This window comes from Bufo gargarizans, chromosome 11 (genome assembly GCF_014858855.1).
Source record: "Bufo gargarizans isolate SCDJY-AF-19 chromosome 11, ASM1485885v1, whole genome shotgun sequence".
Lineage (NCBI taxonomy): Eukaryota > Metazoa > Chordata > Amphibia > Anura > Bufonidae > Bufo > Bufo gargarizans.
Window position 1 is genome coordinate 52173347 of NC_058090.1, and position 15295 is coordinate 52188641.

At 45.0% G+C, this 15295-nt stretch overlaps 1 protein-coding gene across 2 annotated transcripts in view; it reads left to right on the forward strand.

Moving 5' to 3' along the window:
* BAZ1A (bromodomain adjacent to zinc finger domain 1A) overlaps window positions 1-15295 on the forward strand; it is a 109147-nt gene that overhangs the window by 15134 nt on the left and 78718 nt on the right. For both annotated transcript variants that reach the window (XM_044271504.1, XM_044271503.1), the window contains exons 4-9: window positions 737-871; window positions 4353-4454; window positions 5976-6063; window positions 10065-10190; window positions 10826-10904; window positions 12445-12611. In XM_044271504.1, the coding sequence (XP_044127439.1) occupies window positions 737-871; window positions 4353-4454; window positions 5976-6063; window positions 10065-10190; window positions 10826-10904; window positions 12445-12611 (697 nt within the window). The remainder of the gene's footprint in view (window positions 1-736; window positions 872-4352; window positions 4455-5975; window positions 6064-10064; window positions 10191-10825; window positions 10905-12444; window positions 12612-15295) is intronic.

Genomic DNA, 15295 nt, shown 5'->3' on the forward strand with positions numbered 1-15295 from the left:
CCAGCAGCGCCGCGGCCTTCTCACTGTTTACCGCCGGGCTGCCCGCCCACTGACGTCACGACTTGTATCAACTAGAGTGGGCGCGGCTAAGCTCTGTTCACTTGAATGGAGCTTAGCCTCGCCCACTCTAGTTGATACAAGTCGTGACGTCAGTGGGCGGGCGGCCCAGCGGTAAACAGTGAGAAGGCCGCGGCGCTGCTGGAGCGCCGCTGCCTTCTCAAACGGCTGATCGGCGGGGGTCCCGGGTGTCGGACCCCCGCCGATCAGAAGCTGATTATCTATCTAGAGGATAGATCATCAGTTAATTGAAAGTGCAGAACTCCTTTAAAGACTGTCTATGTGAAATATTCAATCTGCACCTTGCTTCTTTGTTTAGGGGATATGCCATGTGGCATCACTTGTAATTACCTTCAGATTATCACCCTGTAGTGCTGTGCATTGGCACTATGACTTATTCGGAGGTGACCGCGGGCATTTATAGCATGCAAATACCTTCAAATATGTTAACGTCCATTACTGTAAGAAATTAAGACATGATCCAAGTTTGCAGTTTGTCCAGCATGAAAGCCTTCATTGTTGCGTCCCCACGTGGCAGAGAACAAAGGGTGCAGCAGTGCGAGCTCCATCAGTATTCCCTGCCTTTGTTCCTCTGCAAGTTATTACTCAAGCTGTGAAAACTTGTTAAAACGCGCCTTCCGTGGAGCGCTTATAACTGATTCACTTTTCTTTGTGTCAGGTTGGAGTGCACGGTTTTGGAAATTAAACTTCCACCACAGGAGAACGGGATGACAAACGGGCACGACATCCACAGTGACACAATTGTAATCAGTGACAGTGATGATGAGTCTCCAAAGGATCTTCCCAATAGCTGGTAATAATAAAAAAATAAATGTATTAACAATTTGCTGAGACTATGACTTCTGAATAGATGGTGACTATGAAAATGACAGTTTTAAAGTCTCTGAGATACTTTTCATGAGGGTGGTTTCACTCATGGCAGGGATTCTACCATTTCCTCTATGCCAGTTTTGTGGCGTAAAACAAAAAGGCAAAACTCTGTTTTGCAACTTCTAAAATGTGTGTTTTTTTTTTTTCTCATCTGGCATTTCCTCACCAGTTTCTGAAAAGGTGGCATGACAAGGGTGCCGTAATCGGCAATAGCACAATCATCCCTAGTTACAACAGTGTAAATAATGAATGAAATATTTGGCAGCTCAAAGTTGCCGTAGATTTCATTCTGGCACATGGACTGCCGGAAGAAGCATTTAATTTATGATTCCTGTGCCTCATCATATATTAAATGCCACCTACAGCGGAGCAGGGCCCATAAAATCTGGCGTAGGACACACTTGAGAAGTCAGGGCCTCAGGCCTTATTCATTCAAATGTGCCCATGTTGCAGATTACAAGCCACTGATCCACAAAACATGAGCATAGGCCATGTGCGCCCTGCGTCTTGTTGCAGACCCATTGACTTCAAAGGGTCAACAATCTGCAAGATGCGGTGAAAGATGGGACATGTTCCATCTTTTGTGGCACAGACCCAGAAGCCCACGGGACTTTGGATTGCCAATGCAAGATGTTACATTGTGGCCAAAAAGGAAATTATAAAATGTCTTACAAGCACTTGTTTATGCAGTGGTTTTGTTAAAGGGACTCTGTCACCAGTTTCTAACCCCCCCTTTTAAAACTATTGTTCTCTCCATGGTGCCCTTGTCATTACAAAGCTGCTGTTATAAGATAAATCCGCCGTGTAGTTTTGATAAAAATCGCTTTTATCTAACCTGTTTCTGAAGGTCTGAATCTGCCGCTCTCCGCCGCCACCGTTGGTGCCCAGCTCCTCCCATGATCCTTTCAGCGCCACCTCGATGTAATGAAATCCGCCTCCGACTCTCCTCAGTGCCCCCTCCTCCTTTTCAAACATCCCGCGCGTGCGCACAGGCCTGTGCCTGATGCGCCCGTGCGGACTTATAGATTCTGCCTTGTTGAGCGAAGCGCGCGTCCGCGCATGTTCGCGTGCGCGCGTCCGCGCATGTTCGTGCGCACTTCGCTCAACGAGGCAGAATCTAAAAGTCCGCACGGGCGCATCAGGCACAGGCCTGTGCGCACGCACGGGATCTTTGAAAAGGAGGAGGGGGCACTGAGGAGAGCCGGAGGCGGATTTCATTACATCGAGGTGGCGCTGAAAGGATCATGGGAGTAGCTGGGCACCAACGGCGGCGGCGGAGAGCGGCAGATTCAGACCTTCAGAAACGCCCTGGGCACCTTATCCAGAAGATTGACAGGTTAGATAAAAGCGATTTTTATCAAAACTACACGGCGGATTTATCTTATAACAACAGCTTTGTAATGACAAGGGCACCATGGAGAGAACAATAGTTTTAAAAGGGGGGGTTAGAAACTGGTGACAGAGTCCCTTTAATGGGGTGTTGGGGTTGTTACAAGCCAAGGCGTTAACTATTAGATTGGTGGGGGTCCTACCACGGGGACTCCCATTGATCATGAGAGCGGAGAACCCCCTCTAAAATGAACTGAGTGGCAGGTGGGACATGCGTACTGTGGCTCCTTTTAGCTCTATGGGAGTTCTGGAAACTGGCAAAAAGTGCCCTGTTGTCTCGGCAGTTTAGTGGTAGAAGACCCACTAATAGGATAGGGGATAACCTGTAACATCTAGGATACCCCATTTAAGACAGTTTTATTTTTATTTTTTTCTTTGAATTGTAGCATGCTCTGGGGTTTCTGGGGGATTATTTTCAGACCATTTCCCATAGAATTCTCTTTAGAAAAAATAGTTTGAGGGGAAAAAAGTAATCGTGTCACTAAAAAATGCCACCCCCCAAAAGTATTATTTTTCTGCAGCACCCTTAAAGTACTGTTTTTCAGTTCTTCAGTCCTTTTTATATACAGGTTAGGGGAGCATTATGAATTACATTGGTAAAACAAAAAGTATCATATAGTGAACAGGAAATTGTGTTTCATTTTTATTGGTTATAATGTAAGCATTCTGGGAAAAACAATACAAACACCGGAGTAATAGTTAAAGGGGTTTTCCCATCTCAGACAATGGGGGCATATCGCTAAGATATGCCCCCATTGTCTGATAGGTGCAGGTCCCACTGCTGGGACTCTCACCTACAATGAGAACGGAGCCAGGAAATGAACGGAGGGCGCACTGCGCATGCGCATCCGCCGTCTATTCATTTCTATGGAGCCACCGAAAATAGCCAAGCGCTGGCTCGGCTATTGCCGCCTGCCCCATAGAAATGAATGGGAGCAGGGGCCACGCATGCTCAGTGCGCTCCCATTCACTTCTATGGGAGCAGCGCTTGGTGGTGGACGGGCCCCGGGAAATCCACGGTGCTCTCCGCTTCGTTCTCGTTGTAGGTGCGGGTCCCAGCGGTGGGACCCGGACCTATCGGACAATGGGGGCATATCCTAGCGATATGCCCCCATTTGTATGAAGTGGGAATACCCCTTTAATACAAATTCAATACAATGTAGGTGATTTCATATAGTCAAAATAATAAGGTCTTGCCTGTGGAAAATAGGCCAGAATAAATGTATGTTGCATTTTGAAAAAGCCTTTGACACAAAAAGATGTATTTAGGCTTTACAGCATTTTGCTGTACAAATGGGTTATTTTTGGTTCTTGATATTGCTGACTCTATCCTCGGGATCAGTGATGGCCAGTTCGCAGTGTTAGTCTGCGAACTGGCCATCACTGCTCAGGATATCATATCGGTGGGGTTCTGACACCTAGCACCCCCACTGATCAGTTGTTCTGCAGCCGCCGACCCTGGAAGAAATAGAGGGAACAGAGGTGGAAGCTGAAAGCTTAAGCTTTAGGGTAGTGGCTATGCGGGGGTTACTGCAGCTCAGCTCCTATGCAAGTTAAATTCCAGCAAAAATACATCAGAGCCTAAATGCTTATACACACAACCATATTTTTCTTCAGTGGGCTGAGGTTTTTCATGGGTCAGTTTCCCAGTCTGAGACACCTCTTAGGCCTCATGCACACGGCCGTTGTTTGGGTCCGCATCCGAGCCGCCGTTTTGGCGGCTCGGCTGCTGACCCATTCACTTCAACGGGGCCGCAAAAAATGCGGACAGCACTCTATATGCAGTCCGCATCCGTGGCTCCGTTCCGCGGCCCTGTTAAAAAAAAATCTAACCTGTCCTATTCTTGTCCGCGCTTTGCGGACAAGAATGGGCATTTACATTGCCGGCTTCCTTTTTTTTGCGGACCGCAAAAAACTGCACGGCCGTGTGCATGAGGCCTTATAGTAAAGATGGTAATGTAATATAATTCTTCAAAATTGACAAATGTGTAAAGGCTTTTTCTTCTCCCATACAGGAAGAAAAACGAACCAATTGACCCAACTCTTCTCAAATACAAAGTTAAACCTATTGTAGAAACAAAGTACGAATCTGTTACTGTGAAGCAATTCCAAGTCAGGTATGTTATGACCGTCATTAATTACATTACAGTACAGCAAAACTTCCCCCACACCTTAAAGAGGACCTTTCACCGGATTTTATTAATTGTACTTGCCCAGTACCCCCCCCCTGCTGATGCTGCCACCTTGCCTGTTTTGTGCGCAGTGCCCCCTGGTGTTTTCTCCGCTCAGTATTTAGCAATCGGGAGGAGACATCTCCTTCTCCCCTGGCTGTGACGCTCTGTGCTGCGATTGGACAGCGCTACAGCCAGCAGAGAAGGAGACTCCCACAGAAAGACTGCGTCTCCTCCCCATTGCTCCGATGCTCAGTATTTAGTTTATTAGTTTTAACAAAGCAGGCAAGGTGGCAGCACCCCGCAAGTACAGGTACTTAACTCAATTAATAAAATCTGGTGAAAGGTCCTCTTTAAAGGCACATTATGTGATTTCCGAAAATGTAGTTAAGAGTAGTTATAACATGCAGCTACTAAGTTTGTGTGCTCTGCATCTGACTCTCTGCCTGCAGGCAAGTTATTGCCTCAAGGTTGATATACTGTATACACATCTTGGAGTTGTGCCAAGATTTAAACTTATTCCCTGACCTAGTGATTGAACCCACAGTAATCACAAGAACAGGGGTCTGGAGTATCCAGGATGAATGGAGCTGCACATCTAAACTAACTATACAGACATGAAGAGCGGCACCCAGGGATCTCCCTGCACTTACTGTTATACCTGGGCACCACTCCGTTCTCCCGGTATAGCCTCCGGTATATTCATAGTTGGGCTCCACCCAGTGGAACCTGCTGGCGTCTCATTCTCCCATGCTGTAGAGCTGGCCAATCGCAGCGCTCAGCTCATAGCCTGAGAGGCTTTTTTTTTTCTCTCAGGCAATGAGCTGAGCGCTGCGATTGGCCAACGCTACAGCATGGGAGAATGAGACGCCGGCAGGTTCCCCTGGGTGAAGCCTAACTATGAATATACCGGAGACTATACCGGGAGAACGGAGCGGCGCCCAGGTATAATAGTAAGTGCAGGGAGATCCCTGGGCGCCGCTCTCCATGTCTTTATAGTTAGCTTAGAGGTTTTATTCTAGTGAAAGGTCCTCTTTAAGTGTGCAATTTTTTTTAGTTTTGGGATTTAACTGCATGGCGGTTAGGTCATGCAACAGAATGTGATTGTTGTGGTGTAATATTACCCTGCTAGTTGTAGTGATCACCGTTGTCAAGTGGTCTTAATGTGGTTAATATTTCACAATGTCCACAACATGAATAATGAGCCTTATACCACCAATTCTGCATTTATAGGTTTTAGCAAAAAGAAAAAATGTTTTGTTTTAACAGTGTCTGTAATTTATGGAATGTCTTATCCCTAGTGTGTGCACTGACCTGTTCATGTGCATTTTTATTCTGGTTTTTCAAGACAAAATGCATCACTGTACCACTGATATATTACATTTGAATTGCAGAGGTCATCAATGGCAGCAAAAAGTTATTTTTAATAAGTACACTTTGTTGATTTTCTGTCTGTCTTTCCTCCAGTCGGAAATCCTCGCTGTTTTCACAAGAGAGACTGAAATACTTCTTAAAACTTCACTGTGAAGTACAAAATGGCACAGTGAAGCCAAAGGTAACCTTTTATATTTTTACAATTGTGTTTACATCTGCATTTCCTAAAAATCTTTATTCTGTGGTTCCTATAGTTCGGGCCAACTGGTTGATACAAAAGTATTGTCCAATATATTTATGATATTCTTCCATCACACTAAAATGCATCTTGGGTTGGGTTCACATCTGCAATGTTAGCTACGTTAGGATCTTCTGTCACAGATTCTCTCAGATTTGCTAGAAAAATGAAAGACATGATGGAGGCCTAATATAACCCTTTATTTTGTCAATGGGGCGCTGTCAGTGTTTGGGAGAGTTCATATCACCGTTATTTTTCCGTTCTTTTCATCCGTCAGAAGAACAGAAAAATGAAGAAAATAAACAGATGCATCACTTATGCACTTTTCAAAATCCTTTGCTTCTCTTGTCTCCATATTTGGAGAGTTAAAAAAAAAATTAGGTTGACTATGCTCTTAGTAGAGTTTGAATTTGGGAGGGGTAATGTTGGGAGCAGAAGAATTTCTCTAAGGTTAAATTTCACACTTGCGGCAGAGGATTCCGGCAGGCAGTTCCGACGCCGGAACTGCCTGCAGGACGCAAACGGATGGCATTTGTCAGACGGATGCGGATCAGTCTGACAAATGCATTGAAATACCGTATCAGTCTCTCCAGTGTCATCTGGAAAAACGGATCCGGTATTTATTTATTTTCACAGATTTTCACGCGCGGACCGGAAGAACGGATCCGTTTTGCTGTAACACTTTTCAATGGAAATTAATGCCGGATCCGGCAAGTGTTCAGGATTTTTGGCCGGAGAGAAAGCTGCAGCGACATAAGGGTACTTTCACACTTGCGGCAGGACTGATCCGACAGGCTGTTCACCATGTCGGATCCGTCCTGCGGCTATTTCGCCGTGCCGCCGGACCGCCTCTCCGTCCCCATTGACTATAATGGGGACGGGGCGGAGCTCTGTCGGTGCACGGCGAAAGGCCGCCGGACTAAAAATTACTGCATGTCAGGCTTTTTAGTCCGGTGGCTTTCGCCGTGCTGCGCAGGAGCTCCGCCCCCCGTCCCCATTATAGTCAATGGGGACGGAGCGGAGGACCAGCGGCACGGAGAAATAGCCGCAGGACAGATCCGACATGGTGAACAGCCTGTCGGATCCGTCCTGCCGCAAGTGTGAAAGTACCCTAGGAGGGACTGAACTGATGCATCCTGAACGGAATGCATTAGGATAAAACTGATTAGTTTTTTCCCGGTATTGAGCCCCTGTGACAGAACTCAATGCCGGAAAAGGAAAACGCTAGTGTGAAAGTACCCTAACAAAGTCTTCATTACTATTCCTGTACACTGCAATGGTATCTGCAAAAACAGTACCATATATCAGGACATTTTACCGTAGTTAAAAAACTGTTTCCGTTGTAACGTGATCCGTGTCCGTTTTTTCTTCCGTGGGTCTTCATTTATTTTTGAAGGATCCACGGACATGAAAAATGAAGAAAAAATCTAGGTCAAATTTGCCTTTGAAATGATAGGAAAAAACTGACGCGGATGACAATCTTGTGTGCAGCCGTGATTTTTCACAGACCCATTGACTTGAATGGGTCCGTGAACCGTTGTCTGTGAAAAAAATAGGACAGGTCATATTTTTTTCATGGACTGGAAACACGGATCACGGATGCGGATGCCAAACGGAGCATCTTCCGAGTTTTCAACGGACCCATTGAAAGTCAATGGGTCCGCAGAAAATTACGGAAAACGGAACAACGGCCGCGGATGCACACAACGGTTATGTGCATGAGGCCTAAGGCTACTTTCACATCTGCACTTTCCCTTTCCGCTATTGAGATCTGTCATAGGATCTCAATAGCGGGGGAAAATGCTTCCGTTTTCTCCCCATTCATTGTCAATGGGGACAAAACTTAACGAAACAGAATGCACCAGAATGCATTCCATTCCATTTGGTTGCGTCCCCATCGCGGGCAGAATAACTCTGCAATATAAGTCAATGGGGACAAATCAGTTTTCTGACACAATAGAAAACTGATCTGTCCCCCATTTGACTTTCAATGGAGTTCATGACGAATGGATCAGTCATTGATTTTTTAAAGATAATACAACCGGATCCGTTCATAACGGATGCAGACGGTTGTATCATCAGTAACGGAAGAGTTTTTGCTGATCCGTGACGAATCAAGCAAAAACACTAGTGCAAAAGTAGCTTAAAGCATCCGTCTCCCACGCAAAACTCAGGAGTTCAAGTCCTGGGGTAGCAGCGAAAGACTGATTTATTTAGTAATCTCATAAATATAATGGTGGAAAATAAATTACATGGAGAGAGCTAAAATGTGTTCATTGATAATTATTTTGCTCCTTTTACATTGTGATTGATAAATTAGATTTTCGCTGTTATCCCAGTGTCCTGGGATACAGCAATGTATCTGTAGGTACTAGTGCATTGTACATACTATTAAAAAGCTTCTGTCACCCCACTAAAGTCATATTTTTTTTGGGGGGAGGGGGGCCTAGTTAAATTCCTTATACTGCGATATATGAAAATATAATGCTCATACTTACTTTCCTTCAGCAGTTTCTTCTAAAAACGAACTTTTATAATATGTAAATTAGGTCTGTACCAGCAAGTAGGGCGTCTACTTGCTGGTAGCCGCCGCAAAAAACTGCCCCCTCGTCCTGTTGATTGACAGGGCCAGCAGCGATCTCCTCCTCCGGCCGGGCCTGTCAGCATTTCAAAAATCGCACGCCTGTGTTCATTCGGCGCAGGCGCTCTGAGATGAGGAGGCTCGCCTCCTCAGCACTCCCTCAGTGCGCCTGCGCCGATGACGTCTTCTCTTTCGGTGATGTCATCGGCGCAGGCGTACTGAGGGAGTTCTGAGGAGACGAACCTCCTCATCTCAGAGCTCCTGCGCCGATTGAACACAGGTGCGCGATTTTTGAAATGCTGACAGGGCCGGCCGGAGGAGGAGATCGCGGCTGGCCCTGTTTATATTTTTTTGCGGACCGTATGCGGAACCATTCACTTCAATGGGTCAGCAAAAACAGAAGGCATTCCGTTTCCGTATTTCCGTTCCGCAAAATAGTGCGTGTCCAATTATTGTCCGCAAATCACGGTCCAAGGCCCCATTAAAGTAAATGGGTCTGCAAAAAATACAGAACGCACATGGAACACATCCATATGTCACCCGTGTTTTGCGGATCCATACTGTAGAAATGCTATGCCCAGCCCATATTGCTCATTTGTTTAGTGATTAATAATTTACTGTTTACGTTTCCGATCCGCAAAAAACGGATCGCATACGGATATGTTTTGTGGAATAACGGAAGAGGACTTAAATCGCAGAAGGAAAAAAAAAACTCTGATATGGAACAATGGATCCGTGAAAAACAGACCGCAAAACAACGATGGTGTGCATGAGCCCTAAGGCTGTGAGGCCTGTTGCTCAGCTAATAAGGCTTTTGCCTCTTAAAGTGTTTGTTTTTTTGTGTTCTTAACCGCTATGCTCAAGGCCCTAGTTATATAGGGAATCACTTTTATTTTAACCCCTTCCCAACCTCCGCTATACATGTACAGTCTGTGGGCCTAACAATCGCATGTTAGTCTCCTCGCATGACTCCTTAGCTCAGAATGAGACGGTCTGCTCAGCTCCTCCTTCTCCATGACTTGCTGCCTGCAGGTTGCACTGCATTTTGATGGTGACGGGTGTCCTTTCATTTATGCAGCATGGAATAAGGTCTTGTGGGTAAAGAATCTGCTTCCTGATCAGTCCTTGACCTACTGGCCTTATTTGGAGACCCCGTCCTGGGTGATTAGAACTGAGGGATCACTGTGGGGCTCAGGCCAACCTCTTTTTTATGTTGGGGTTTCTTTTTATAACGAGAATAAAGTGTTTGTTTTTTCTACGTTTTCTGAAATCTACAAATAAGCAATGACTGTACTTGATATTAGAGGCACGTTTCCAGATTTAATTCTGCAGTGTGTTGCATTTATCTCTTTCTATTTTGTAGGCAAATAGTATTGCAAAATACCAAATCTTAGCAAAAAATTTCTTCCATTATTTTCCTGATGAGCCTCCAAGGTTCGTCTTGTCAGCAGAAAAAAAAGCTGCAGCTGCCAGAAAGCACTTGAGAAGGGTAAGTTGTAAATGAGTTGTCTGGTTTAGGTAACCAATTTTAGGGCTTATTCACATTAGTAAATTTGGAGAGTGGCAATAAAATGAGTCTGTAAGTGGAGGCTCTCGGTACTTTTCATTTGATTTCAGTGGGCACCATTTAGTGCTTCATTTTTCCTATTGACTATGCAGTTGAATTAAACACAGATTAGTTGATTGCTGATCTTACCAGCCGGGTACCTTGAAAGACGGTTATTGCGGTGTAGCTAGTGTACAACAGTATCTCTGTGTCTGATCCACCAAGAGTTAAAGGGGTTATCCAATTTCTCCTAAATGGCAGGCAGGGGCGAGCCTCCCTAACCTCACCCGCCTGCCATGGGCTGCTCCTCCTAGACACCTAAGGTTTTCATCCGTGTAGAAGCGGCAGCGGGGAGTATATTACCTGTGAGGGGCCCTACACATGTGGGATAATCCCTTTAAATGATCTCTGCCATAAGACCTGCAACAATCACACAGTAATCACTTAGTATTTGTACAGAATGCTTTTAATTGTAGGAGTTGGGTTTTAGACCTGAAGGGCAGGGAATGATCAGGCGTCTGTATATTTTAATGTGTCATCTGTCAAAAAAAGTGAATAAAGAAATCTTGTGGCTTTAGGAACATGCAAGCAGGGAGGCTGCAGCTGCAAGGGAACGAGAGAGAATCCGGCAGCACAAGAAAGAACTGAAAGCTATGGGTAAGAGTTCTGATCAGAAATTCTTATATCATTCATCAGATTCAACGTTACTGTCAATCCTTTAAATGTTTCTTATATGCTGATTAAATAGGTTTTCCAGTGGAATCCATTTTTTTAAATCATGCAAAATGGGTTAACAAATAATTGGAACAATACCCGCCCTCACTAATCCATTGATGTTTACTGTCTCCCCTTTTTAGGGTACTTTCACACTAACATTGTTAGAATCCGGAAGGCAGTTCCGCCATGCCGTATACAAATGGAAAGCTTATTTTTCTGGATCCGTTAGACGTTAGATGGTACTGGATCCAGCATTAGTACATCTCTGGAAATTAATGCCTGATCCGGCAAGTGCGGTATTGTTCTGGGATTTTGGCCAGAAAAAAAATAAAACTGCATGCTGCGGTATTTTGTCCGGTCAAATACCGTACAAGGGACGGAAGGAAGACATCCTGATGCATACTGAACGGATCGCTTTCCATTCAGAATGCATTAGGACAAAACCGTTGTGTTTTTTTCCAGTATTGAGACCCTTTACCTGATTTCAATACTGGAAAAGAATAACACTAGTGTGAAAGTACTCTAAGCCTCAGCTCAACATTCTGGCCCGAGTAGACATCTCCTGTTACTGGCTGAGGGGAGTCTTACCACTGCGACTAGTGATTTGCCCAGTCCAATCACTCTCCTGCTCCTTCTCCCACTGGAGCACCCCTTTAACTGCCTTGCTGTTGATGGTTCTGTATATTACATTTTATAGTGAAAACATGTCACTTCCAATTTAATACATTAATAAATAGCAATGCTCCAATTTAGTAAATCGAACCCCTCTCCATTTCAAGTTTCAGTCTTGCTACATGTTGCAATTAATGTGTGTAGAGCACTTCCTCAGCATTCAATCCTGGGCCCACCAGCTCCCTTGGTCAAGGGGAATGATTTTGAGCAGAATGCAAGTGATCAGGCGCTATACATTTTAAGCATAGATCTAAGGTAAAGGCCCTGATCCACTTCAGCCTGAAAGGTGTGTAATACTTTTGTATTAAATATTTAAGCTGGAAAATTACCGTAAGCAGATTTTTTACTAGTTCACCCTTAAGCCAGAACAAAAAGGTTCCTTCTTTAGGTCAAATTGTAGAAAAAAAGGAGCATCATGGTAATTTAAAGGGGTTCTCTGCTAATCCTACATTGATGACCTATCCTCAGAATAGGTCATCTATATCAGATCGGACAATGCAGCCCTCTTGAGTGCTGTGTTCTCCTTATATAAATAAAATAGAATAAAAAAATCTGCACTCAGAATATAAAAACTGGTTACAGAAAAAATATGTGTTGCTATCTGGTTTTAACAGGCAGAAAAAACAATTTGGTGACACATTTCCTTTTGAGTTAGCAAGTCCTGAGGAGGCCCTTCTTATCCAGCAGTTTCATTCAGCATGAAATGGGCTCTTGCATCCTCAGGGTCGGTCTATGCACTAACCTTGCCGTTTTTGGTTTACCAGGAGTACTTTTAACTCTTATTTTTATTCCATTATCTCCCATTTAGAAATGGAAAGAGAGAGATTGAGAAAGGAACGCGCTGAACGTATGCAGTATCGGGGCAGAGAAAAGGTGGATAAAGTTCTACAGAAGGAAGAGTTTAAAAAGACTGTTCAGGTACAACGGCTGAAGAAAATAGAAGAAAAACAGATGATAAGACTTGAAAAGGAAAAGGTAATGCATTTCTTCTTGGGTATTTCATGGTCAGTTAAGCAAATATATCCTCTACTTAACAGTTGCATGCCTAGGAGTGCTTTGGGCCTCTTTGCCCAGAGAAGAATTTCGCCTTTTGGATTGCTGCTTGCTTAAGAGATTATATACTGTATTTTCCCCTTTGCCTATGACAGCACCCCTGGAGAGACCTCCTCCTCCTCAGGACAGGAAACTGGAACCAGAACAGCTTTAAGATGGTCCACCCCCTCTACCTCAGTTCTGTTTCCTGTGCTAAGGGACAGCTGGGATTCGGAACCGCTAAGAAAAATTTAAAGGAGCTTCGGGCGCCCCGGCTGTTTATAGTATTAGGAAGGCATTTCCCAGTGGCATAAGCCTCCTTTAGGAGCCGCTGCAGAGACTGTGCCTCTTTCTCTCTCCTACCCCACTCAGTCTCCTTCTCGGTCCCGGAGGGTTTCGGCCTTCCAGGACCTCTGCGGCCGTGATCGCACGTCTGGCTGTCGGCACACGTGGGAGAAGTACTTCCGGGTTACGGCAGTAGGAGGAAGCCAGCACTGTAAGACCAGAAGTGGGGGGAGCCGGTACGCGTGCCGGAAGAGAAAAGCCCAGACAGCTCACGACCATGCTGGGTGGAAGAAGCTGGCAGTTCCTCTATTCTGGCTGATATTGGGAAGATGGAGCAGACTCAGCGCTCTGAAACCACCAATGATACGCCGGTACCATGTTTGGGTAAGAGGGGTTGTAACCCCATAATTTCTCATACAGTTTACTCATGGGGGTCTTCTATGTTTAGGTATCTAAGGAGTCTTCTAGAAAAGTCTCCAGAGCTATGGACAATATGTGCTGTATGTAAAAGAAGGCTACTCTCTGCTTGAGCCAAACCCCTTTGTCAAGCGTGTGTAAGCAAGTTGAGGGGAGGAGAAAGCTCTGTCCCTGATGGGCAGCATCAAGCAGATGATCCGTGAGGAGGTTAAGGAGTCAGTTAGCGGTCTGCTCAGGAATCGCCCTGTGCAGTTGCATTTAATTCCCCCTCCGGTGACTGTGATGTACTTTCAGAATTGATGGAAGAGGGAGAACCGCTTTCATCTAATGAATCCTCTGACGAAGCCGCTCTTTCATGCAGAGAACATTAACTCCCTATTCAATGCAGCTACCATAGGCTTAGAGGACCAGAAGCCACCGCAGTCTGTTCCTCTGTTAAATGTAAATATCCTTTTGATGAAAAACTGTCTGCCTCTTGGGACAGGGCTCGAAAACTTTGTCCCAGTAGCTAAGATGTCTAAAAAAGCTGCACTTCCTTTTGAGGGTATGGGTTCTCTTAAAGATCCGATGGACAGAAGGACAGAAATTTATTAACAGAAGGATTGGAAACCCTCGGCAGGGGCCTTTCAGCCGGCAATCGCCGCCACTTCTTTTGCGAGATCCCTGAAAGCATGGATGGGAGAGCTGGAGGCTCACATAAAAGGGGGTACCCCTAGGGAGCAGCAGTTATCCTCTTTCCCTACTATAAAGTCAGGTCAATACATATTGGGACATCAACGCAATTCTAACATTTTTGGCTCTATACACCACCACAATGGATTTGAAATGAAACTAACAAGATGTGCTTTAACTGCAGACTGTCAGCTTTAATTTGACGGTATTTACATCCAAATCAGTTGAACGGTGTAGGAACTACAACATTTTGCATATGTGCCTCCCACTTGTTAAGGGGCCAAAAGTAATGGGACAATTGGCTTCTCAGCTGTTCCATGGCCAGGTGTGTGTTATTCCCTCATTATCCCAATTACAATGAGCAGATAAAAGGTCGAGTTCATTTCAAGTGTGCTATTTGCATTTGGAATCTGTTGCTGTCAACTCTCAAGATGAGATCCAAAGAGCTGTCACTATCAGTGAAGCAAGCCATCATTGGGCTGAAAAACAAAAACACCAAAAGAAACCCATCAGAGAGATAGCAAAAACATTAGGCGTGGCCAAAACCACTGTTTGGAACCTTCTTAAAAGGAAGGAACGCACCGATGAGCTCGGCAACACCGGAAGACCACGGAAAACAACTGTGACGGATGACCGAAGAATTCTTTCCCTGGTGAAGAAAACACTCTTCACAACTGTTGGCCAGTTCAAGAACACTCTTCAGGAGGTAGGTGTATGTGTGTCGGTCACCAATCAGGAGAAGACTTCAACAGAGTGAATACAGAGGGTTCATCCCAAGATGAACCATTGGTGAGCCTCAAAAACAGAAAGGCCAGATTAGAGTTTGCCAAACGACATCTTAAAAAGCATTCACAGTTCTGGAACAACATCCTATGGACAGATGAGACCAAGATCAACTTGTACCAGAGTGATGGGAAGAGAAGAGTATGGAGAAGGAAAGGAACTGCTCATGATCCTAAGCATACCACCTCATCAGTGAAGCATGGTGGTGGTAGTGTCATGGCGTGGGGGCATGTATGGCTGCCAATGGAACTGGTTCTTTTGTATTGATGTGACTGCTGACAAAAGTAGCAGGATGAATTCTGAAGTGTTTCGGGCAATATTATCTGCTCATATTCGGCCAAATGCTTCAGAACTCATTGGACGGTGCTTCACAGTGCAGATGGACAATGACCCAAAGCATACTGCAAAAGCAACCAGAGTTTTTTTAAGGGAAAGAAGTGGAATGTTATGCAATGGCCAAGTCAATCACC